Here is a 25854-nt window from a genome sequence, read left to right on the forward strand (position 1 = left end):
ATTTACCTGGTTCCCAACTCCCCTGTAGGAGTTTGGGTCCCACCACTCTACAGCCTAGATTACACCTTTAAGTACACCTTTGCTTTAAGATTATTTTTAGATTATCAAAAGACTGATATTCAGATTAAGAAGCTCAAGGAGAGAAGTTCTTCCTGGCCTAGGAAATACATGGGAAAAACACAAATGTAGAACCAAGGAGATACATTGTATGTGCCTTTCAGGATCTCAACACAAAGGCAGAGTATATGGGCACACCTGATTACCACAACTGCAACAGGACTGAAGGCAATCAAATTGTTCTTATTAACATTCATCTTATAAGACCTCCGTCAGACAACACACTTTACTCAGGACTTGTAGGAATATAGCAGAGCTGTTACAAAGCTTCATGCATTCTTCAGGAAGAAGCAGGTAAGCTCTAATCAGTGCAGGATGTCAGAGACACGATGCCAAAATGTGCATCTCTTTCAGTTTACATCTCTGGCAATCAACTGGACCACTTAGGCAAGATATATAAAAAACGAATGAAAAGTCATCACAATCAGTTTAATGAAGTGCACAGAATAGCAATCGGTCATATCAATAAAAATAAAACAATTAATTTTACATCAAGTGTGCTTTATTTCCTCCACAGGTATTCTGTTAAATAAAGCACCATATATATATATATATACTGTCAGGCCACAGCTAAAGAGGATTCTTTACAGAATCAAATTTCTTGTGGTTGTTTAGTATACAAGTAAACTTAATTTTGATAATAAACCACAGCGATTGGAGGCAATCTGCCTCTATTGTAAGGTACAAAACTGGCACAGAGGACACCATATTATACACAGTAAAAATGCCATAAGTTTAAATTACATCTTACAGGGTGAGGAGACCCTGTTCTCCCAGACAGCCATATTAAATGAAAGCCACTACAGTGAACTTTGAATTACATAAAACATATTCATTATCTGATTGCCCTTTAAGAAAGTGTATGGCAGATGCTAAATCTTTTTAATCTGGAGTTCTGCCTGACCAAGAATTAAGCATATAAATTGAATCTTGCCATTCAAGCAGAAAGCACTGGACAAACTGAAGCACAAAACAGAAATAAGCAAAACTTATACAAACAGCATTTTTGAAGGGAAAAAAAGACTTTAAAAGCAAACATGCTCCTCTATTGTCAAGAAGCAGCTTGGTTTCCTTTGCCAGATATCCTTGTGACCACATGAATTGTTGATTCAATGGTCCTGCAGAGGATGTCTAAAATGTCTTGCTGCTGCTGCATGTGACTTAAGAGTCCTCTGGAATGGCTACAACTGAGTGATAAGCCAGACTCAGGGTCCTGTGAGGCTTGACCTTCACAGCTTTTCAAATCTGTGAGGTCAGACAGAACAGCAGAAATTGATGTAGAGGGAAACTCCACATCATCCTCAAGAACAGTGGAATCCTTGGAGCTTGGGGGCTCTTTCAGCTCTTTACATTCTTCAAATCTACCACCTCCTGACAGTTCCTCCCCATGTTGCGACCTGGTGGCGAGCATAATGTCTTCAGAGAATGAAGACGGTACTTCCATCCGGTATTCTTTAATGGAACTATTTTCAGGGGAAGGTAAGTCTTGTTCAGTGCCTGGGTCAATGATGGAGGAGTCTCTTGTCTCATTATCTGAGGTGCTTGTTGGAGTCAAGGCCTCCCTAGGTTCAGTTTTCAGATCGCTGATGCAACTATCAACAGTGTGCTCCTCATCACTACTAACCCGTCTTCTTTTTACTGGAGTTGCTCCTTCATCATCTGCAAAGTCAAAACAGAACACACACACAGATTTGATTTCCTCCACAATGATTTCCTGTTTTCCCAAACTCTGGATAACTGAAGCAGACTTTTTAATCCCTAAATTAAAAGTGGAGGCATACACTTTTTCAAGTGTTTTTCAAGGGTTGACATGGTTAACTTCAGTAGCTCTAACTTTCCCCTCCCACTGGAAGAGCCTGGAATAACCACCCACTAGGGATCAGAAGACACTACCATAAACCAGTGGTGTAGTTAGGGGGTGGGACAGACCACACTGGGTGACATCTTGGGAGGGGGTAACCTCACTAGTGACCAAAATTGCAAAAACCTTGGTATTTATGAGTAATATAAAAAATAAATTTCAGGAGGTAAATTAATGTAGATGTAACACAACAAACCATTGAATTATTTGTGTTCTATCAAGTTATAGCCAAATAACCAGAAAAAGAAAACACAACTGCCATATGTAACAAAAAGTGGATTTTTTTAACTCAAGAGACTGATTGTTGCAAGAGCCAATGTGGTGTCATTTTAACAACTTGTTGGTTCCATGCTGTGTCATAATGAGTCAGTTCTCATTTCCATGTATCAGAGCTAATACTAGTACAGGACTCCTATTCAGTTGTGTGAGTGTCGTCAACATGGCCACTGGCTTTTTGTTGGTTGCTTATTTGTTGGGTGACCTGAACTATTGCATAGTAAAATAAGTTAGTGGGGGTGACACCCTGAGTTACCACATGGATGATACCAACCCTAGTGATGCCACTGGTGGAAACTTTGGATGTTGTTGGTCATTGGCTCTGATGACTTTAAAAGTGGATTCTAACATTCATGGTGGACTACAGATCTATTATTTGTTATTAACTATGCTGAACCTCCAGACAGAGGGGCAGTATGTCAGTGAGTACTACATGCAGGGGAGGGCACTGACTTTCATCCCCTGCTTGTGGAGAAACGTTCACTGTGTTTACTTTCTGGCCATTATTATTATTTGTTTCATGTCATGACTGTTGTTGGCATCCTTCAGTCTCGAAAGACTATGGTGTCACGCTCTGAATGGTGGTTCAGGAACAGTGTCCTCTCCAGAGCGCGAAGCCTGGGTAAAGTAGGTATGGAGGATAGGCTGTTACCCATGCAGCAAATCCCCCCTCTCCACGTCGCTGAAATGGTCCAATGGAAAGGCAGAGGCCAATACGCTTGGTTCCAGCGGCGTCGCAGGAGTTGCCAGAACATGACTGTATTCAGCCATGAACTGCCTCAGGGACTCCGGCTCCGGATTTTGCCTCAAGGTTGACTCCTGAAGCCTTTTCCATAACTGGATGTAGCCACAAGGCAGTGGAGGTTTGGGATCAGAGTTTTCCTTCTCTCAGATGAGCTGCCTTCCCAGGCTAACGAGTCCCATCTACTACTGGAAATAATTCTGTTTTGTGTGGGAGGGGGTGCCAAAAATTTATGGGCCCCGGGTGTAAAATGACCTAGCCACGCCTCTGCCACAAACTCCTCCAAGGATCCCTAACAACATTGTACCTTTTAAGGGCTTTTAACTGTAAGCTTCTTTAAGAGCTGATCTCAACTAAAGAACAGGGTATAATGAAATAAATGGACACCATTTGGCGGACAGGCCAGCTATCACTGCAGCTCAGCATCCTCTTTTGCCACTCAACCTAGGCTAAGTGATGGGATGGGACACCCTGGGCAAGGGAGATGCTTCTGGGATTTTCCCAAGCCTGTCAGCTGCAGTATTGGTTGCATGTGGAAATCCCACCACATGCTTATTTCTTCTGGCAGGCTGATTTTCTTTATTTTTCACATTTTTATACTGCCTGTCCTTCAAGGAGCTCAGGTACATAGTTCCTGCCCTCCTTTTGTCCTCACAACAACCCTGTGAGGTAGGTGAGCCCAAGACAGTGACTAGGCCAGGGTCACTCAGGAAGCTGTATGACTAAGTGGGAATTTGATCTTGGATTTTCTAGATCTATGGCAAGTCTAACTCCTGAATCACTATAGCACCACTCTTCATGTACGAGTACATCAAAGCTCATGTTCTCAACACATCAAGGCTGATGTATTTATGGGAATGGGGTGGAGATTAATGCTCCATCAGGCACAAAGGGACTGCTTAATTTGGATGCAGCCCACTTGGGGCACTGTTGGAAATCATTGTGCTTATTTCATATAAAACATGGTAGCAGCAAGTAAGAAACAGAGGGGAAGAGTTCACTCCAAGATAATCAAGGGCAGTTCATCAGAAGATAGATACAGAGCTTGAGTAAGGGAAAAATTAGGGCAACTCCAGATTTAGACAGAACAAACCTTTAGTTTTTCTTTCTTTGGCTTCTTGCTCTTGCAACGAGTTCTTCTGTTGTTGACAAGTCCTGCATTTGTTGAGCAGTTCTTGCAAAGTTGGAATCAGGGCAGCATTCAGCTGTTTGGGGGTGTGCACAGAAAGCAGCAAAGTGAGGGCTCGGAGGTCCTGCAGAGAAAATCCAGACAATACTAATGACTGGCATTCCAGCTCTTGACGTAAGTATGATCCTGCACTTATATGGCAATACATCAGTATTACCAGAATGGGCCTTAGGCATCATTATTCCAGCACAAAAGACTCCTGAATTATTTTCACACTATGAAAAAGGTTTTAGTATTAATGATATCATTAGCTATCATAATGATACCATATTGTAATATCTATATTATATTATAAATAATATTATGTTTAAATAATGATATAATGATACAAAATGATATCATTAGATATCAATGATACTGGGATATTGCGACTTTATCCAGCACATTTGGCATTAACTTTTTAAGCAAGAGTATCATTTAGATACTGAAAATTTTAGTAGCAAGAGTCAGAATCTTAAAATCCAGCAAAGTGCAGTGTGCCATGCACAGATGAAAATAAAGATGAGAAATGTTCAATCAGACCGAAGCATTGAAAAGGACTGAAATTAAAACTGTAAATAACCTGCGCTGTCTCAAACTGCTTGATTCTAGTTAACTCATCAAAAAGGAAATAGCAGAAAGTATAAAAGACAATTCAAAACCTCAGCAATCATGCCGACTGGTCAGTATAATGTATGAAAAGCCAACAACTTACCCCATTTAAAGTGGAGCTTGCTTTGAAAATTTCAACTCTCTGGTTGGTAAAGTCTGATTCTAGGCTCTGATACTGGCTGATCAGATTTGTAACCAAATTGTTAATGACTCCGGCACAATTTGCTTCAGAAAACACCTGTCCTTGAACCTGTAAAAAAAAGTACAGTTTGAAACTAAATTTTAAAATTTGAGCTCGTGGGAGAGTTGTTTTCAGTACAGAGCCACATCTTTCTGTAGTCGAGGCCACAGGAAAAAGCAGAATCTTGGATGCTGCCTTGTTTGCTGATCCTATTTTAACTGGCTAGTGAACAGCACTAGAAGCAGCATGGTTTTCTCTCTTGCATCCACACTGAGCCTGTGAATACTCCCTTAAACAGAAGCAGGCACATTCTCACAACGAACAGGCATCAGATTCACATACCAAGCAGAAGCCCTCCCCCCAATTAGCAGGCCTCTGCTTTCTTCCATTTCCCCAAGAAGGGAAAACAATACAGAATGCAGAACTACCTTACTCCCCATCTCAATTCAATAAAACTATTTCAGTTTCAAGCAAAATGGTTACTACAAATGCCAGCAAATGTTGGTTCCAAACCCATACACACATCGTACTCGCAGTGCAGGAGACTGCCCAGAAACTTCCAGGTAGGTCTCTATAGCCAGAACTTATCACCACATCACTCTCCTGGGAAGCTCTTGTGAACCACATGTCTGCTTGGGGTTGGCCTCTCCCAAAAAGACTGAGCTGGGGTCCAGTGACTACAGATCAACAGGGAGAGCCCAAACCTGGACATCAAACTTTCCATACCTTGAGAAGGAAATGCGTTAAGAAGGTGTACACAATGTTGTTGTTAAGAAAGGTCCTTTCATCCATTAGAATACATTTAATGTATTCTGCAAATACAGGATCTTCACACAGGAGCTTGATGCAGTTTTTCGACATGGCAGACTGAAAGGAAAGAGAAAACAGAAGGTTCTGGATGAGGATCACATGTGCGTTACTGCTGGCATTCTTGACTGCAACCCATCAACCCACTACTGCTCAGCAACACTCATTTAAATCACCAGGGCTTCCACTTGTGACACTCTTCAACAGAAAACAGCAACACACCACAAAAGTTGTAGCAACTCCTCAACACTCTGCATCACTGCATCACTCTGCCCACTGCATCAGTGTAAGAACAGTGATTCTCTCCAAAGAGTCAGAAATCATCCCTAAAAGAAATCATCACGAATTGTTCCCCGGTTTCATGCTGGCACAGTTGGTGACCAGTGCTACTGGGGGATGTGTAACCATGTTCCATCTGGGTGGGGATCCTTGGGCAGACTCGGGACACTGAAAAATCCTGCTTGCCCAGAAGAGAAGGAGCTCCTATTGCATTACATATACTGGGAAGGCGAACTTATGTGGTTAAGTTTTAAAGCAGTTCTATATAGCATCCTTGAATGGGTTGCTCCTAATTTCAGAGACAGGCTATGCAAATTATCAGTTCTTTAAGAGCCAAGGGACAAGCCACCATCCCCAGGTTCAGTCTAACAGCTGCAGCTGATTATCCGCCATCCTTAGAAAGCTTCTCATCATTGAAAATAATGACTGAGTCTTTCAAAGAAAAGTCTTCCTTATGAGGAATGAATCTGGGAGAACTGGAATATGGGTTGCTGGAGGACCTTCTGAGTAAGGAAGACACAGGCTGACTGGATCGTGCTGTTATTTACTGAGTGAAGAGATAAATGCCGAAGGTCCTGATCAGAGGATTCCCTGGCCCACTATGGAAGAATCTGCCCTCTGCCTCAACACAGAGCACTCTTGTGCTGCTACTGTGGCCTATTTAGAAGCTTTTTTTAACCCTTTAGAAACTGCAGATGGTTTCACTTTACCTCTCAGCAGGAGGCTGAGGGGAACTAGATGCTGCAGATCTAAGTTTTCTGGTCCAAAGGCGACCCAAAGTGGTCAGCCACCTCTAGCAGGCTGTTACCTGAGACAGGAACCAAACTGGTGAGGGTGGCTCCTCCTTCCGTTCTTAGAATTGTGTTTTTTAACTTTATTGCTTTTAGTGATTTGTTGAATGTTGCAAGGTGCCTTGAGTGCACCTCACCAGGAGAAAGACAGGATAATTCATTCACTCATTCATTCAAGAACAACTAATTTGCATAGCCTGTCTCTATGAAGAGAGTAGGAGGACCAACCCACCTGAGCATGCCCTCCTCCACTGTGAAAGATGGATGGGCATGCTTTTGCGCACTGAAAGGAAAAATGGCAAAGTGTTTCCTGATTTGATTTACTTTTTTGTAAAAGAGGCGAGATCCAAAGGTGCCCCTCCACATTAGAAGATGACTGCCGCTTGTGGAATGAGTTGCTTTATACCTTACACTAGGTCTCCAAACCCCGGCCCAGGAGCCAGATGTGGCTTGCAGCAAGCCTCTATCCAGCTCGCAGCCAGCCTCTTGTCCCCTGAAAGCCTCTGGCCCACGTGGCCAAGCTTGACTGGAACTATGCTCTGGTTGCGTCTGGAGGGTGTTCAATGGCCAGGAAGGTTGAATGAATGAGCCCATTCACTCATGTATTCACTCATCTAAGTTCCATCTCTAAGTTATTTAAATAAATTTTATATTTAAATTTTTTTTTCCGGCCCTCAACACCGTGCCAGATATTTGATGCGGCCCTCTGGCCGAAAAGTTTGGAGACCCCTGCACTAGAACACTGCACAAGAAAACTGAAATCAAATCCGAAGGTTCTTTTCATTTTCAGAACTAATGTACCCTCTTGCACAAGCAGAATAATGAAACTGGCCACATAACCTATATCTATCATAGCACCATGTGAACGCTTGTACAGGTTTTTGCAGAATAGTGCAAGCACTGATTTTTATCTGCTTAGTTAAAACATTTGTACAGGTGGGGTCTAGGTATCCATGGGGGATCGGATATTGCCCCCCCCATGGATACTGAAAACTGTGGATGAGGAAACCCACGGTTTTGGTTCCTTTAAACCCTACAAAGGCAACCAGAGTTGTGCTAGGTCACTTCTGGAGGCCTTTCTGAAGCCCACAGAGACTGCGCACATCCTGTGGGCTTCAGAATGGCCCTACAGTGCAAAAAAACCTTTTCTCAAGGGAAATCGAAAGTGACATTTTTATGCCTTTCAAGGCATTCTGAGGCCGAGGGAGGGCTTCCCTGGGCCTCAGAATGCCTCAAAAGGCATTAAAAAGTCACTTCCAGTTTTCCTCAGGAAAAGTATTTTTTCCATGCTATGAGGCCATTCTGAAGCCCACAGAGGCTGCAGGCGGACGTGGGCAGCCTCTGTGGGCTTCAAGAAAACTCTCCGAAGGCTTCAGAGGGGACCGCATTGAGCCAGTTACGCAGATATAAAATCCACAGATAGGTAAGCTCAACTTGTATCCCCCCTTTCCCCCCCCATTAGGCAGGGGACAGTGTTTAAACAAATGCAAACAATTACAGTGTTACAATATAGAGAGCAACAAATGCAAGAATCAGATCATTAAGATAGTAGGGTAAAAAGACAAAACATGCAAGAGAAATTCTACTCCCTCTGCAGCTAGAATAAAATTAATAGGTTTACATCTGCCATTCAAAAAAATAGGCAGAGAGGAATCAACCTTCAGAGAGGAAGGTAGTTAATGGAAATGTGTTCTGTGTACAGGTAGCTACCACAGAGAAAGCCCTCTCCTGGGTCACTGTCAACTGAGATTCCGTCAGTGGCAGAATCTATAGGATTGTGCCCCCCAGCTTACCTCAGGAGGGTGGGCCATTTCAAAAGTGCACTAAGGTGCACTTTCAGGCACCTTAGTCCTTAGGGCTTTAAAGGTAGAGGCCAGCACCATGAATTGCACTTAGAAAAAGAACAGCAAGCAGTGAAGACAGCATAAAAACTGAGCGCTGCAGTTTGACTGGCACCAGCCAAAACCCATTCAGTCACATTCTTTACAAGGTAGCTTTTGTATGGTATTCAAGAGCAGCCCCGTCAAATACATCACAGTAATCAAAGCACAGATAACCACAGCTAGGTCTAACTGATTCAGAGGAGCAGCTGGTATACCAACCTAAGCTGGGCAAACCCTATTTCCTTTCTGCTCATGGTTCTTTGGATCCAACCCATTGATTCCCCCCCCCCCCCCAAATAAATTTAACATTTTACCTGAGTTTGGCAAAGCTCAGTCCAAAGTTTGGGAAACAAAGCTAGATGAAGAGGCAAACCTTCATATGCGACGAGAACACCTACGGTTTTAGAAAACAAAATGGAACAATTTCTCTTTTACAGCATATGTATTCCAAAATTTTGAAAACTGAAGTTATTATACAATTAAAGGGAAGGCTGGCTGCTCATTTTATGATTTGTACAAACAGATACGAAAAAGTACCATTTATAAGTAGTCACTTTTTAAAAAAGAACCATGTCTAGCACTGAAGCTCAAGTGATACTGCTCCAGGCTCAACACAGGTGTGCATCACTTAATAATGGGGATATGTTCTCTGATCCCCATTGTTATGCGATTAGGTCAGTAAGTGAACATTCAGTCCAATCTAGTTGCTGTGTCAACGGATACCCCCTTCTGGACACTAGCTGGCTGCACAGGTTACTGGAGATAGATTGCCTCTTCTTTGCATTAAGAGCCTCTTTGCTGGGTAAACAGGCACTCTACTGCAGGCTGTAGGTGACCTGACTGCTTCATTAACAGCCTCCTTGTTGTGCTTTGACCACTGTTGTGTATATGCAGTCCATCGTTAAGAGGACAGTTGTTCAGCAATGCACACCTCTAAACAAATTTGCTTCCTAGTTACTTATGCGACTTACAGTGCAATCCTGTGCAAGTTTACTCAGAAGTAACTGTGCCACAGAATTGCAGCTTTAGGGCGATTATGTAGTTGCACAGCAGTAGTTCAACAGTAACCACATCTTTACTGTTCTCACTGCCATCCCATGTTGACTCTCCAAATATGGACAGTATATAAACAAAGCACTTGGGCCATAAACTTTGACAGTCATATGGAACAGTGTTCTCCTGTAGCCCACAGATAAGAGGTAACCACAGAACCATTGATATGCTCAAAGTCTCTTGACAACAAATGCAATGCACTGTATTTATCTCTCAAGGTAGAGTTGTCTCCTTTTAAAAAACTTCCATCAAAGGCATTTTGCAATGCTCAGATTCTGCAGACAGAGTTAACTATCTTCATACTTACTCATCTTCACTAATGTTTCTGTGAACTTTTCGCAGTTGATGGCAACTCGACACAACAAATGGATGAACTGATGATACGAAAAGAAGTAATCAAGCAGCATACGATCGTAAACTTCATCTTTGCCCTGAAGATTGAAGGCAACTTTTATTTACATGGAAACTTCAGATAAATCAAAGGGTGCAAGATAAATGCTCACAAAGGAAAGACTGCTAATGCAACACAGGACACACAGTCTATCTTCTGCCACAAGACAACAGGAAATGCTACTAAGTGTTTATTTTGGACCTAATTAAATGTTACACACAAATGCATGTAGGAAAACTTCAATCTTTTTTTTTAATGGAAAGAAGCACAGTTGGAAAGGACATGTCTAAAGCAGTGGAATAACTGTGGTGTGTATGCTTAACCCTTTTCCAGCCTGCTGCTTCTCGACTACAAATTGCCCCCAGACTTTTTCCAACTTAACTCATACATGTTTGCAACTGCCTAGGGGAGGGAGGGATAGAAAATATAGCCACTTAGAACATTATTGTTGACTGGAGACCCTCCTGAAAAGGCTTTTGTCATACAAGCACAGCCATCAGGACTGTGTTCCATGCATAGCATTTAGTGAGCTCACCAATGATGCTTAGGGCCAAAGCACAAAAATGCATTTTTAAAAAAGCGGTTTTCTTCCCCAGCAGTCATGACACAATTTTCTTGATGATTCATACAACATCAACAAAAGCTCCTGTTCCTCAAAAGGCATACCTTGTTGGCTTCAACCATTGTAGGCAAGAGGCACATATTGAGTTCTGGACGAGGTGGGCGGATGTTACTTTTGCCTCCTATCAATTTCAAATTTTCACGGCATGGGAAGTAAGGGCCAAGAGACACTGTAATAGAAAGTACACAGTTTGGTAACTGAAAGAGGCAACCACATGAAATGCCTGTGTCTATTCACAGAAAAACAGAAACACTACTATTGTTGCTGGTACCAACCAAAGCTATTTTAAAAGGCTGGTGTCAGTCACAGTATTCTACATTTTATTTTCCGTTTATTCAATAAAAACTTAGAGCAGAACATATTCAACAGATAATTCCCTTCTTTATCTATCCTCCCTTTCGCACAATTTCACTCACCTAGTCACCCGCCTATAAGTCGACCCCACAGATAAGCTGAGGGCAGGCTTTCAACTAGCCATCATGGAATTTTCTATGACCCTCGGATAAGTCGGGGGCTAAACTTGGGGGGGGGGTGTCTGACTATAGTTTTGTCTGATTTCACCCGAGGTCAGATCCTGAAAAATAACCTACCACTAATTGTTACCTAAGTACAATAGTCTCTAATTTATTAAAAACGTAGTAAAGGATCATAAGATACATTTTTATTCTTTTTAAATTCTGATCTTCACCTCCTTTTTGTAAACACTATCAGAGTAAGTGCACTGTAAACAACAGCAGTAAAAAAGTGGTTCCCAACCTGGTATTCATGTACTCCCAGGGGCACTCAACAGGACCTTTAGGACCTTTAGGGGTACTTGAAAAAGAATGGAATAATGGCAAAAAAGGCAGGCTGTGCTCCAGAATGCCTTGCAAGGACCAGCAAGGCAGGAAGGAAGGTAGCTAGTTGGCTGTGAAAGCCCCACCAATAGCTAGTTTTTGGTCATCAATTCATCTATGAACCAGTGATTGAAAATCAGCACAGTAAAAAAGCTGAAACATAATATGAAAAGTGATGAATCACCCAGAATTTCTCAGCACACTTCTGGTGCAAAACTGTGATAAATAGATGAAGTCTGGGCTTTCATACAGAGGAGATGAGGGCTTGTATTATTAATTACAAACATTTTGCTAATATGAAGGGTGCAATTTATGGAAATGGGCTGCCAAGGGATATACAAGTGAAAAAGGTTGGGAACTACTGCAGGAGAACCATGAATCAAATCCACCTTTAAGGTGTCTGGTGTGTTAAGCCAGAAGCTCTACATACAATATACAACCCATAACACATAACTGAGAGTGTGCAATTCAATTCACAGCAGAGAGATGCAGTTGCATATATTTGCAACCCTTTTTACTCAGAAGTAGACCCACTGCTTTCCATGGGTGTTATTCTTAAGTAAGGGTGCACTTAATCGTAGCCTGCTTCAAATGGAAAGGCGGATCCCATCCTGGTGTTTAAAAAAAACAGACCTGCTTTGCAAGCATTTGCAAAGCAGAACCAGGCTGCAGCAGAAGGAAAGAGAATAAAAGGTTAACTTTGGCTGGAATTTCCCAGTGAAGTTGCTGTAGAAACAAATTACTTCTAATGAGCCATGCCTGCCTGCTGCTTGAGAAAGAAATGAAACTTTTCAGAGTTGAAAGGCTCTGCCCTCTGAATGACCCAGAGATAAGTCGAAGTGATAATTGGAACTTGATTACTTGGCAAAAATTTTATGTACTGTAGGTGAATATCTACAGTAACTGAATTCTTATCCCACCTTTCTTCCATCACATAACTCAAGGTGGCATACATGGGACTCCCAGGTGGTGACTGGACACTCATTAGACCTAGAGCTGCTCAGTGTCAGAAAGGTGCTACACCCTGTGCCCTGTGTCAGAAAGGTGCTGCATTGGGCCCAGGTACTATGGTCTTTTAGGGCTAATTCCTCTTTAGCTCCCTGCTGTCTTCTCAGCCCTACCTGAAGTTAGAACAAGATGATGACAAGCAACATGAATATCCCCAACTAAGAACCCTCCCTCTTTCAAATCTCTACTCCTGCAGATGTTCTTAGATTATCCCATTCCAACCTCAAATCCAATGCAAATATATCAGTAGTTGCAACCATTTCCAATCTTAAGATGCAACCCTGTCATTCCTAAGTCTTTGCCATTTAGCCCCTTTGCCTAAATGTGAACACAAATTCCTTGAAACAGGAACAAAAGTTTGTGGATGATGGTTTTGTTTCACCTTCAGGGGCAACAGGCACTGCATTGTTAGCTAAGATATCAACACAGCACTGATAGCCTCTCACCATTTCTCCCCATGCAAAGCAGTCCAGGTGGTTTCTGCTTATCACCCTCACTTTCCAATCCTGTGCTACATATTTGTTTATTGTATCTGCCCTTAAGCGCTTCTAGGGCAGCTCACAAAGCTATGATTAGAAGCAGAAAAATCCAGAACAATCCATGTATATGCACTGGTTTTTCTACATTATTGCAAATGGTTAAAGTGTAAGACAATGCCTGAAACCCTGAAACACTTTAAACTGGTCGCATCTCTTGAGGTTCACAAAGAAGAAATCCCAAACTTCCTCTGCAACCCCCACCCACTTCAGCCTTTTGCCTCAAGGTAGGTCTAAAATCTCAAAGTAACTTTGTAATATTATATAAAATATAGAAGCATATCAAACATATTTTTCGTAGATAAAAATACATACTTGGGATGTTGCTGTGGTGGTATGTACAATGGTTATGCTGCAAAAATGGAACCAGAGTGTGCAGGAAATCATGAGGGCTTAACAGCACCAGCTCCTTGAGGACATCTGCAAAGAAAAGATGGACTTTGAAGAGGAGGGCCATAGCTCAGTAGTATTGCACTTGTCTTGCATATGGAAGATCCCAGGTTCAATCCCTGGTATCTCCAGTTTCAAAGGAAAATGTCCTCTGCCTGAATCCCTGGAGAATTGTTGCCAGTAAGAATAGACACTATTGGTCTAGACCAGGGGTCTCTAAACTTTTCGGCTGAAGGGCCGCATCAAATATCTGGCATGGTGTTGAGGGACGGTGAAAAAAATTAAATATAAAATTTAAATAAATACATTAGAGATGGAACTTAGATGAATGACTGGAATGAATGTGCTCAAATGTCCAGGATTTTTCCAAGCATCAAAATAGCCCAAGAAATAAAGCACACGCACTTAAATGGACCCCCATTCCCCCACCCCACAAGCACAACTTTGGTTGTGTTTGGTCAACTGGGCCAGAGGCTCTCAGGGGATCAGAAGCTAGCCGTGGGCCAGATAGAGGCACTCCGCGGGGCACATCTGGCCCCCAGGCCAAGGTTTGGAGACCCCTGGTCTAGACCAGTGGTTCCCAACCTTTAGGAGACTGTGGACGACTGAGGAAAAAACTGAAATTGTTGTAGACCACATCCAACTGGGTGGGCAGCTTCAGAAGTGATTGGCGCACATGAGGTGACACTGTGCCATAGGGGTGATGGCTGTACTAGGTGTCACACCTCTTCAGGACACTTCTGATCAGAAGCACTTATTAAAATTAACAATTGCTTTTAATTTTGCTTCATGAGACCTGGTGGGACCACTTTTCAAGTTCTCACTAACCACCTGTGGTCCATTGGTTGGAAACCTGTGGCCCACAGACTGGAAACCACTAGTCTAGATGAACTAAGGTCCGACTCCACAGAAGGAAGCTCCACATTTCTGCAGAATTTAAAATTTTAGCACGCATCCTGTATAAATCATGCTATTTGAAAAAATTTGCATAATATTTCTCACAATGTTATTTGCTTATTCTTACTATTTTGCATAACTTTTTCCAGTTTTGCTGAAAGGCTGCAACTCCTTATGCCATGTCATGGACTGCTCAACAGGACCACCCTGCCCCTTCTGGACTAACATTTCCAGGAATATGAATGGATGGGGGTGGGGAATGTCAAAGGAACCCCATGCACATCTTTAGATCCTGCTCATAGAGTTGATTTTCACTTTGATTCAACCTGGTGTGTATTCACTTTAACACCCCTCTGGCCACTTAGGGGCCACAGATGCAAGATTTTTAGTTGGAAAAACTTCAAAGCAATATCCAAGTCCAACACTATCTCTCTTCCAGTCCTGGCTGCTTTAGAAGTGGGAGGAGACAGAGTTCACTCACATAAGCCCATTTATTTCTGAAGCAAAGGGAGGGGTGCTAAGATGACTTGTACAACCCTCATCTGGGGTCATTTGCAGAGATGGCTGCATGTGGACACTGGATTTTAGATACACATTAATCTAAAGCCTGCAAATGTACTGCTCAGCAGCTCTTTTGGGACTGTACTAATTTGAATAGACCTTACCTATACAAGCATTTCTAAGTTCTGGAGGACTGTATGAATTCAGCAAAGTTAAAAGCTTATGTGCAAATTCTATTCGCTCCTGCCACTGGATCAGTGCCTGTTTCACATCTGCAAATACAGAACACCATCAGGTTAATGCAAGTAAGTACTTTCTCACCATCTCCAGGGAAGTCTGTATGGGGATTTTCCATTGTGATGCAAGTTTTTGCCTTAACCCTGATTACATATGCTGCCATGGCATATGGAGAAAGACAGAGGAGCAATATGTCCAAGGATACCCTCTTCCCATGAGAGAGAATGCCTGCTCTTTACAAATCAGACTTCCAATAAGGTTTCACCAAGCTGTTTAGTGACTTTCTTCATGAACTTGCACCCAAGTGCAACCCTCTTCCCTGTATTGTTCTGCTCCAGAGCTTGTGCCCTTGGAGAAGTGAGCGAACTTGTCTAGCTAGGATTCACTGGATGCATTTACCCGTTTTTTATTCCATATGCTCTCACAGATAGGTGGCTTTTAAAATGGGTTTTCCTTGCATATTTGCGCTTACTGCAATCTTTTTCAAAGTCGCTAGGAAACTCTTATAAGTTGTTGCTCATGGTATGACAAATCTACTGAACACAGCAAAACCCTGTGCTTTTCCCTCCTACTTCACAGCAGGAGAGGTGAGGGGAGAAGGTGTCAGATGGCTTGGCCAGGCGTAACTGATATCCCCCTCTTGAGTAGGAGAACAAAGTGTGGACCTGGACTTTCAGACCATCCTGAACACTTGCTTGAGTGCAGCCATAGCAACCCTCTCCTGCTCTGGAGCAGGAATGATAACCATAAGGCTTGACAGCACTCAGTGATCAGGACATCTCCAAACTTGTTCATCACCCTTGCCCAAAAGGCACAAGCCCACCTGACACAGTGAGGGTAGCAACGAAGACTGTGGATGTCTGGACATGAGCCCTGCTATCAAAGCGGTTTTCTAGGCAGGACACAGAACATTTTCTTAGGGTTTTGCTTCACACTTTTTTTAAGGCATACACATACATAAGAAGAGCCCTGCTGGATCAGGTCTAAAGCCCATCTAGTCCAGCTTCCTTTATCAGTGGCCCACCACATGCCTCAGGGAGCACACAAGACAAGAGACCTGCATCCTGATACCCTCCCTTGCATCTGACATTCTGAGGTAGCCTACTTCTAAAATCAAGAGGTTGCACATACACATCATGGCTTGCAACCTGTGATGGACTTTTCATCTGGAAATTTGTCCAATCCCTCTTAAAGGCATCCATCAGGCCAGATGCCATCACCACATCCTGTGGCAAGGAGTTCCACAAACTATTTACACCTGGATAAAGAAATATTTTCTTTTGTCTGTCCTATCCCTACCAACACTCAAATTTAGTGGATGTCCACACATAAACAGAAATTTGAACATAATATGCAAGCGTGCCCTTGAAGACAGTTTGGAAACTGCAACTAGTGCAGAATGTGGTGGCCCATGTTATCACTGACACTAGGAGATTTGACTCGGCCTTTTAAAATGTGGACATCTGAATAACATACAGGTTGGATGTTTTATATAGTGTTTCAATGCTGCCCTTGCTTTTTAATTGTATTTTTGCTTTTATTGTAATCTGTTTATAGACCGTTTTACTGATATTATATTGTAACTTTTAATTGTATTTTTATTTTTTGTATTTCTTGTAAGCTGCCTTGGGTCCTCTTAGGGGCAGAGAGGGTGGGTAAAAATATGATAGATAAATAATAAAAATGCTTTCCAAAAGACATGCACCATTGAGATGAACTCTTCAGAGAGCTGGGATTGGCTGCAGATTGTACACCTGGAAGCAAGTCTGGGGTTTAGTGCTCATTAATGAAGTGGGTCTGATTTATTAATCTTCAGAAGTGCTGTAAGGACAGAGGTAGGTCACCATTCAATACTTTCTTTTATGATTGAGGAAGGGATGTGGTTGAGCGACAACTTGCCTAAGACCACCTAGCTGAGCTGAGATTTGAACCCTGACAGCCAGATTGAAGTTACTTAGGTGATGAACCACACTGGTGCCCCACACAGAAGGCAATTTAAAACCATTACTGCTGACAACTATATTTAGAGCAAAAGAAAATATGAAATGCCCTCTCCATTGCCAGTATCTCCATTTACGTTCCCCCCCCCCCCCACACACACACACACACACTTGCCCAGAAAAGTTCTGTCTCAAAACCAAACCTTTTCTTTGCAGATATGGCCGGGTAGACTTGAGAACAGAAAGGAATATGGACAGAAGTTCCACCAGGTCTCCAGTTACGTGGCAAGCTGTGGCTTCATGGTACATCATGTGCAATGTGTTGAAGGACTACCATTTTTAAAAAAGGAAAAACAGTGACACAGGACATGAGTAACATTTCACTAAGTATTCTATATATCTGGATTTCATCAGCAAAAGAAGAAAAAAAACAAGTGCCAATCATAATCTTACCTCAGTCATCAGGATTAAGCCTCTGTTAAATACAACAAGAAGCCTGTCCTCATCAGTTTCTAATAATATTCTGAAGGCACTAGGAAAAAATAGTTTAATAAAATCTTTAGGTTGACTTACGACCGCAATGTGTTCCATTTCACAAACTCAAGTGTTCAAAGCAGGTATTAGATTACAATGTGACACGGTGTGAGCACAGTCCTTCAAACCCATAATCAGCCCTGCAAGCTTTTACTTTAACTGCTCAGTTGCAAACCTGTGGTACGCTTGTCCTCTACCACAAGCACTTTGACTCTTATCTCCTGCCAACTATCTCAAATGGGCCCCTCTCTGCTGCTTATAGCTCAGGGCAGTCTCACAGATAGATAGCTCCAGATAAATTTCAGCATATCAGCTGTTCTTCAGGATCAGGAGATTCTTCCAATATTCTAACAAGTTCATTGAGGCACTTCTCCTCCCATGTGAACACAACTGATCAACACAAATAATCAACTCCTTCATTAACTCAAGGAGTTTTACTGTTAAAACAATATCTTACAGAAGTCCCTCTACCTTCAAATGAGGCAATCATGAGAGGACTTTCAGCAAAGGTTACATAATAGCAAAGGCAGCAAAGAAAATAATCTTCATATAAATATTTACAGTTACATGCTTACTGAACTGTCCAATTTGCATATATACAACAGGGATCAAATATGTACCTGTGGGCTGGACAAAAATGGGATAACTGCTACTTTTTTTTTACAATGTTTTTTATACTGGACTTTTTTTAATGTTGTAAGCTACTTTGAATCTCTAAAAGGAAAAAGGCAGGATAAAAAATTTTTAATACTACTATTACTACTCTGCCTCTTTCTAGAAAATAAGGATTGAATAAACCTTAGCTCAGTAAAAGTTCAGGTTACTAGGCAATGCAAAACAGATTAGGGACTGATGGCTCTCTAAGGCTTAAGACACAACTGCCCTAAGTGTCTTTTCCCCCTAGGAATTTTTGCATATGAAAGTATCACCATTTCCTCATTCTTTAGGAAGCCATTAGTGACACTGTGAGGGAGCAACCATTATATCAATTTCATACCTTCCTTGTCCCACAACAATCTCTTTTCATAAGCAAAACCTATTCCAAAAAGAATATAGAAAAGTAACAGAAACATTTCCTGAATTTTTAAATTCTAAGGACCCATGAATTACTTATGCAGTCAATTATTTTTCAAAAAGAATATTAAGCCAGAATATTCCTCTAATTTCATGGTCCCATTCACAGCCTGCATTTTAGCAATTTTTTTGAGTAAGCAATACAACACATCAGTACCCTTTCCACTTTGTTTTTGGTAGCAAGTTTCAACCCCCACCCCAAAAGCAAAATGCCATTTCATCCCAACCCAAATTTCGTAGAACTTTGGAATGATCCGCTATTCTAATATTCAGTATTCCAAAAGCAAAGTACCTTATTAAAGTAGTCCAGCATGACCGCCCATCTAAGCAGCGAAGATAACAGCTGATGGTAGTTTTCTTAAATTGCTTAATATCCTCTAATTCTTCTTCCCTCATATCTGGCCTCTGAGCCACAAACAGTTGCATGAGGTTAAACAGCTCTTCCACTGCCTAAACAAACAGAACAAGCATAAAACAAAAGCAAATATCTTCATGAACAAACTCTCAAGTCCTGCTCAGAGATTCACAATCATCTGTAAGGGAGCATTTTATTCAAGACATTCAACTCCACCTTCAAATTCTTACTCATTTTCACTGAACTTTCTGCAGCACTCTGCCTTTTCTCTAAATACCTACGGTTCTCTCCCTTCTCACCTTAGCAATAAAAACCTTAAATTGGTTTTTGAAGTCTCAACTATAACAGGCTTTTCTTTTAAACATAACTCAATTCAAATCTATGATCACTATCAAACTAGATGTCAAAAGAAGAAATTCAGAGATAAGGAGGATTTCATATAGCTATGAAACTAGGAAAGGGAGTGAAGGTTTTTTTCTAAAAGCTCTGGAGACTTCCAATTTATTTTAGATCGGGTCATATGATGAAAAACATTTTTTCAAACCAGACACCAGGATTGCCCATGTGCCAAACTGCACGAAGGGAGAAATGACATCATCCTAGTTTTTTCTGTCAGAGGGGCACTGACAGAGAAGTGGTGGCAAAGGAGTAAGTTCCATGGAAGGAGGAAGGGTAAGGGTGAATTTCGGAATGCAGCTTCCAGGGAGGAAAAGCCTAGGGCTCAAGTCTATGTTAATAGTTACACCCAACCCAAAGACTAAAGACAGAAAAAGTGCCAGTCCACAGAATGATATTCTTCAGAAATCATAAAGTCATAATCTAAGCTACTTTAAATTCAGAAAAAATGTATAGTCACTTTAAGAACTAAGAACACAGTAAAAGAGGGAAACAGGAACTGAGATGACTGAGGGAACGGCAGCTTCACTCTCCAGTCTCAAACATTGCTCTGGGTCATGTATTCAGTAAGTGGAATGGTGGGCGGAATTGCCTGCACTATTTAAACTGTTTCTCTCTCTCTCTCTCTCTCAGCTGAGAGTGTATACTTGAATTTGCACAAGCATAAGATAAGATTGCATAAGATGTGGGCCAACTGCACTTATATTATAGCTTGATACTAGAGATCAGACAGTGGCAGTCCCCAGAGGCGTCACCCACTGATCAATCTGTATAATCTGTTACTCCTGATTTTACACCTGACAACTGCCTGATCCCTGCAATTGACTTCAGATATTTACATTGATGGTATATAAACACACATTTTTCTGATTAATTAGTAATCCGCCAATAGTTTGCAATTTTATTTAGAAAATATATAGTAAAATGAGGAAAGGTGATTTAAATCAATGATTCAGTTGGCCTTTTTTGGTGAGTGTCTCCTCTTACAAGGTCCTTTGCAAAAAGGACCTTGAACATTCCCAATCTTCCCTTCCATGTGAACAGACTTACCCCTGGGTACTGGCTGGCATGTGGTGTGAGATTCTTAAAGGCCCACTGGATATTCTGATGAGAAGCCAGCTGCCTGGTGAATGCAGGAGACTGCTCACAACACAGTCGCAGAATGCCATAGTAGGCAGGGAGCATTCCCCGATTAAATAGCACCACATCCTGGTCATCATGGTCTGCTAGGATGTAATTGAAGGCAATGTTCTTGGTCACCACAGGGTTCTGCACAATAAGGCGTACATTCTCAGGGCAGTCGACACAGACATTGTACCAGAAAGATAATAGGGCCTGCTTGTTGTGATTGGTGGCTATGGCAGGCTCAGAAAGCTTAGGTTGGAAAAGGTTCCACAGATCCATGAAGTAAGTGGAAAACATCAGTTTCTCTGTTTTGGAAATCAAACAATAAGTCATAAAACTAAAATAGGGCACCAGCTTTGTCGTCCCATGAACAGCAGCATCTACGTAGAGTTTTGCTCGTGAGAGCAGTCCAAGGAGTACATTGTAGACCTGATGAAGGACAACTGTAGTATCTGGGCTGAGGGGGAGGTCTCGAGTCGGGATGTGTAGCGAACGGGTGGATCGGAACATCTGCCGGAATGAATTGCTTGGAATAAGAGAGACCAGAAGGTAGGCTGCGGCTGCAAAGAGCAAATGTATAAATGAACCCAAGCCAATTCACTCTTAAAACAGTCAGTCTTAAATCAGTTTTAAAACCGATTTTCATGAAGCCACACACCCCCATACATACTAGAGATAAAAAATGACATTCAGATAGTTTGATACTACATTGCAGCTCAGTAGCAGATTTTTGATGGAGTGCCAGGGCTCCTGCTCCCAAAATGACAAAGAGCTCCATACAATATTGAAGTGAATATGCAGAAATACACAAACAGAAATTTCCCAGTTTTCCCATTTTGACAACAATTTTAAACTTCAGGGAAAAACACAAAACTATTTTCACTTATAATAGTTTTTAACAAGAATGTGTGCATACAATAAATAAAAAAACGGTTTCCCCCTACTTAATCACTTACAAGTTCTCACTCTAGGGTAGTTGTGAGCCAAAAGAAAGCGTTCAACCCAGTTCTCCATGTTCTGCAACACCCAACTGTGAGCAAGTTTATTTCGAGGTGTCTGCACTGCTAGCCAATCGAGACACTGAGAAGGGTTGTATTCAATCACCTAGGAAAAATTGAGAAAATGGAAATGTCACATCACAAAAAGAACAAAGATTTACCACTGAGTTATCTTTAGTCTCTTTCTGGAAGAGGACAATTTAGCCATAGGGATAGTGACCTTTCACCTGTCAAATCAATGAATTAAGACGGACCAAAGATGATATTATATATGGGCATAAACCATACTCGTTTCATGCCATTTCCATTCCAGAGGGTGAACAAAGAAAGATAAAAAATGCATGAGAGGCAAGCAACACTTCACATAACTACTGTGCTAGAAAGCTGCCTTTTTCTTTCCAAGATCTCAGATTAACCTCGTTAGATGTCAGTTGCATTTCTGGGGCCCTAGGACAACTGCAAACCTTGGTGGTAAGAGACCAAAAGAAATTCATCCTAAGCAATGGATAACAGCAAATTTCTGGTGCATAATTCTGGGCCCAGATCTTAACACAACAAAATAGGAGAGGGAGAGATTGTACCTCCTCCTCAGCCTAAAAAGCTTTCTGCTCTTCCAAGTATGACAAAACTACATAAACATGAGGTCGCTTCTGCTGAGTCAGACACTAGCCAGTACATGTAGCTGTCTGCACTGACTGGCATTGGCTTTAGCGAGTTTCAAAGATCTTTACCAGGCCACATGTAGTAGCCAGGGATTGATCACATGGACTTAAGCATGCAAAGTATGTGCTTCATACACGTGGCACATCCCTAATATCCCAAAGGAGAAAGATTAACAAGAAAACAGACAGGACAAGCCCTCTTCTTAGCCCCACTTAGTGCCTGATGAAGAAAAATGATGAAGAATATCTGGGCAGTGCCTGTCAAAGGAGAAGGTGAGAACTATTATTTCCAGCATTCTTTCAGGAGTGGGGTTTCCAGCATTCTTTCATGAGCCAATAATTAAGGCTGCAATCCTAACCACACTTTCCTGAGAGTGAGCCCCACTGAACGAAACAGGACTTACTCTGGAGTAGACCTGGTTAGGATTGTGCCCCAAGTCTATCAAAGTCTGAAGGACAGACTTTCCTTTGATGGTTATTATCACCACAGAGCTTAGTGGGGTTGATATGAACAGGAATATAGAGGTTTCAAATAGCTCCATATACTTTACCTCCCATATCCTCTGGAGGATGTAAGAAGCAAAGGGTGGCATTCCTGGAGGGCCACCAGCAAATTCCATCAGCATGGTAAGCAACTTGAAAAAAGGATTGGCTGCCTGCAATGTGGGGGTGGGGGCAGGGAAGAGAAAGGAAAAAAGCAAAACAATCAAATGCACGAATACACATTTGATGTTAAAATCACAAGTGTGCCTTGATGACTGACATTTTTAATCACAATTTTATTCTGTGAACAAATTATGTGTATTTAGTAACAAAAAGTTTACATATTCTGCAGCTAGTCCAAAGCACTTAGAACACTGTTTGAAGTTGTATGCAGCACTATATATTTTGTTGGGCCTGTACTCCTTTGGTCAGGCAAATGTTACTTTTACTCTCACTGTGCAAGGAAAACATCATGCTATTATTATTATTATTAACAGTATTTATATACCGCTTTTCCACAAAAGTTCACAAAGCGGTTTACGGAGAAAAATCAAATAACTAATGGCTCCCTGTCCCAATAGGGCTCACAATCTAAAAATCTATAACTAGAAAAATGCCTGCCATTTGGATTGAGTTGGAGGGAAGGTGGCTCTGTGGACAAAGCTACCCTGTCCCCCAGGGGTCCTTGGGGCAATCCAATGAAAACATCAAGCAGGAGATTTAGAAAAAACAGTCCAATCCTAACTAAGAGCCCAATCCTATTGATTGCGAGCTCCTGCGCTGCACCTGCAGTGCTGGGTGTCGTAAAAGTACAGTAAAGCACAAGTAAATGGCACCGGCAGAGAGGCCTTTGCCTTCCTGCAGGTGCTGCATCCTGCCTGACAGCTGCTGGTGAAGGTAAGGTCTGCAGCAGGTGGCGGAGGGAGGGTGGTTCAATGTTGGGGGGGGAATGAGGGGAATGGATTGAGCCTGGGAAGGGGCGGGGACAGCAGAGCAGGTCTCTGCCGCATTCTAACCCAAGCATTTTAATAGCTGGTGCAGATCTCAGCAGCCCCATTGAGCAGGCTGTGGTACTATACAAGGTAAGGGAACAAATGTTCCCTTACCCCAAGAAGATTTCCTGCCAGCTCTGCACCAGCGCTGCATAGGACTGGGCTTCAGGAGGTTTTCTGGTTAAGCCTCAGTAGTCGCTATATCACTGGTGCAAGTCTCAGTTGATTCACGCAGGTGGCTCAGTCCCAGGAAGGGGGGTATGTGCATGCCTGCATCACCGATCCTGCCCCCCTTCGGGCCCAAAATACCCACCCCCTCCACCTTCGTTGCCCAGGGCAACGAAGATGATTACAGATCTGGAAAAGCCCTATGAGGAAAGGTTGAGGGAACGGTGTCTTAGGCCTGGAAAAGAGGAGGCTGAGGACGAACAGTGATAGTGCTCTACAAGTACCTGAAGGGCTGTCACCAAGAAAAGGACAAAATGTTTTGCTGCCCCAGATGACTAGATCTAACGGGCTTAAGTTGCAAAAGGGGAGGTTTCAGTCAAGATGTGGGATCTTTTTTGCTAGAGGTCTTCAAGCAGAGGTCCAACAAGCATGTTTTGCAGATGCTCTAGAGCAGTGGTTCTCAAACTGGTGGGTTGTGACCCACCAGTTCAAGTAATGCTTCCCCCGTCCCTTTAAGGGGTGATTGCGTTGCTAAGGGGGGGCACTTTTACTTACTGTGTGTTTGGATAAGCGGCAGAAGCCCTCTGCAGGGCTCTCTGAAGCTTGGAATCTTCAGGAATAGCAAGCACAAGCCACTTCTAGAGATTCCGAGCCTTGGGGAGCCCTGCGGAGGGCTGTGCACCTCCTGCTGCTTGCCCTAACATACAGTAAGTATAAGCACCCCCCTCGTTTCTCCCAGCAACAGAATCCTAGGGATCATGTCATTGCCCTCGCCCCTCCCCGCAAAGACTACTTTGGAAGTAAAGCTCCAAAAAGTTTTGAGAACCACCGCTCTAGAGAGTACTTTCCTGCTTTAAGTGGGGAGACGAGACAGGACAAGGACTAGATTGCCCTGAAGGCCCCCTCTAACTCTATGATTCTATAAATGCAGTACTGTATATGCTTTAGCTGGAGCACACCCAGAACTGGGAACTGCACTACCTTTCAAAGAACTATAGGAAGTCATTTATTTTAGGGAGCCCTGTCTTGTGGGCCAAATGGGAGGAGCAACTCATTCTAGGATTCCATACGTTCCACTGCAGAGAAGGAATTTATTAGGGAAGTCCTGATGTTCTAATAATAATAATAATAATAATACAGGTATTTATATACCACCTTTCTTGTTTGTCAGATTTCTCCTCAGACTTTAATTCAAGGCGGTTTACATAGGCAGGCTATACTAAATCCCAATAGGGATTTTTACAAATGAAGAAGGTTCTGTCTTTCAAGAACCACAACATTTCAGATGGATCTTTTTATGATCTGGTATCACATTTTGGCCTCCATTTTCCTCCCACACAGGCTGACAGCGGCCAAAGAACAGGTGGAATAACTCGGCATAACTCGGTTAGGCTTGTCAGCTGCTTCAAAGTCTCACCATTCACTGTGCCGGTGGCCTCAAACTGGTGACCTTCGGATATTATCTGGCGACCTTCGGATATTATCTTCAGGCAAACAGAGGCTCTACCCTCTAGACCAGACCTCCTGCCTGTATGCCCTTCTATGCATACAACACTTACTTTATGGAACTGGCTTCCACAATATGTAGCAATAAAGCCTGACATTCAAAGGAGATTAGACAAATTAATGGAGGAGAATGGGTCTACCAATGGCTAGTAGTCACAATGGCTGTGTACAATCTTCATGCCTAGCAGTGGTACACCTCTGAATACCAGTTTCTTTTGTAGGTGAGGGAGGCAAGAGTTACTTCCCCATTCTTTGTTTCTGGGCTTCCCAGAGAATCTGGTTGTCCACTGTGAGACAGAACAATGGATTTGATCAACTTTTATTCAGATCCACTAGGGAATTCTTAGGTGCTCAGGACACAGTATTTCACAAAGAGGCACTAAAAACAAGGCATGATCATTTTTCCATATGGATTCAATATATTGAGCAAGGA

At 42.3% G+C, this 25854-nt stretch overlaps 1 protein-coding gene across 1 annotated transcript in view; it reads right to left on the reverse strand.

Annotated features, from left to right (window-relative positions):
• Positions 1–525: 525 nt before the first annotated feature.
• The window catches only part of USP34 (ubiquitin specific peptidase 34), a 159522-nt gene continuing 134193 nt past the window's right edge, over positions 526–25854 (reverse strand). Inside the window, exons 66-80 of the mRNA XM_066626313.1 lie at positions 22824–22928; positions 21569–21716; positions 20538–21172; positions 19029–19186; positions 17582–17660; positions 17332–17458; positions 15116–15223; positions 13479–13583; positions 10828–10952; positions 10078–10201; positions 9032–9111; positions 5684–5824; positions 4880–5026; positions 4090–4249; positions 526–1776 (exon numbers count right to left, since the gene is read on the reverse strand). Coding sequence (XP_066482410.1) covers positions 1169–1776; positions 4090–4249; positions 4880–5026; positions 5684–5824; positions 9032–9111; positions 10078–10201; positions 10828–10952; positions 13479–13583; positions 15116–15223; positions 17332–17458; positions 17582–17660; positions 19029–19186; positions 20538–21172; positions 21569–21716; positions 22824–22928 — 2850 coding nt within the window. The 3' untranslated portion in view covers positions 526–1168. The remainder of the gene's footprint in view (positions 1777–4089; positions 4250–4879; positions 5027–5683; positions 5825–9031; positions 9112–10077; positions 10202–10827; positions 10953–13478; positions 13584–15115; positions 15224–17331; positions 17459–17581; positions 17661–19028; positions 19187–20537; positions 21173–21568; positions 21717–22823; positions 22929–25854) is intronic.

The sequence above is a fragment of the Tiliqua scincoides genome, chromosome 1, assembly GCF_035046505.1.
Source record: "Tiliqua scincoides isolate rTilSci1 chromosome 1, rTilSci1.hap2, whole genome shotgun sequence".
NCBI lineage: Eukaryota > Metazoa > Chordata > Lepidosauria > Squamata > Scincidae > Tiliqua > Tiliqua scincoides.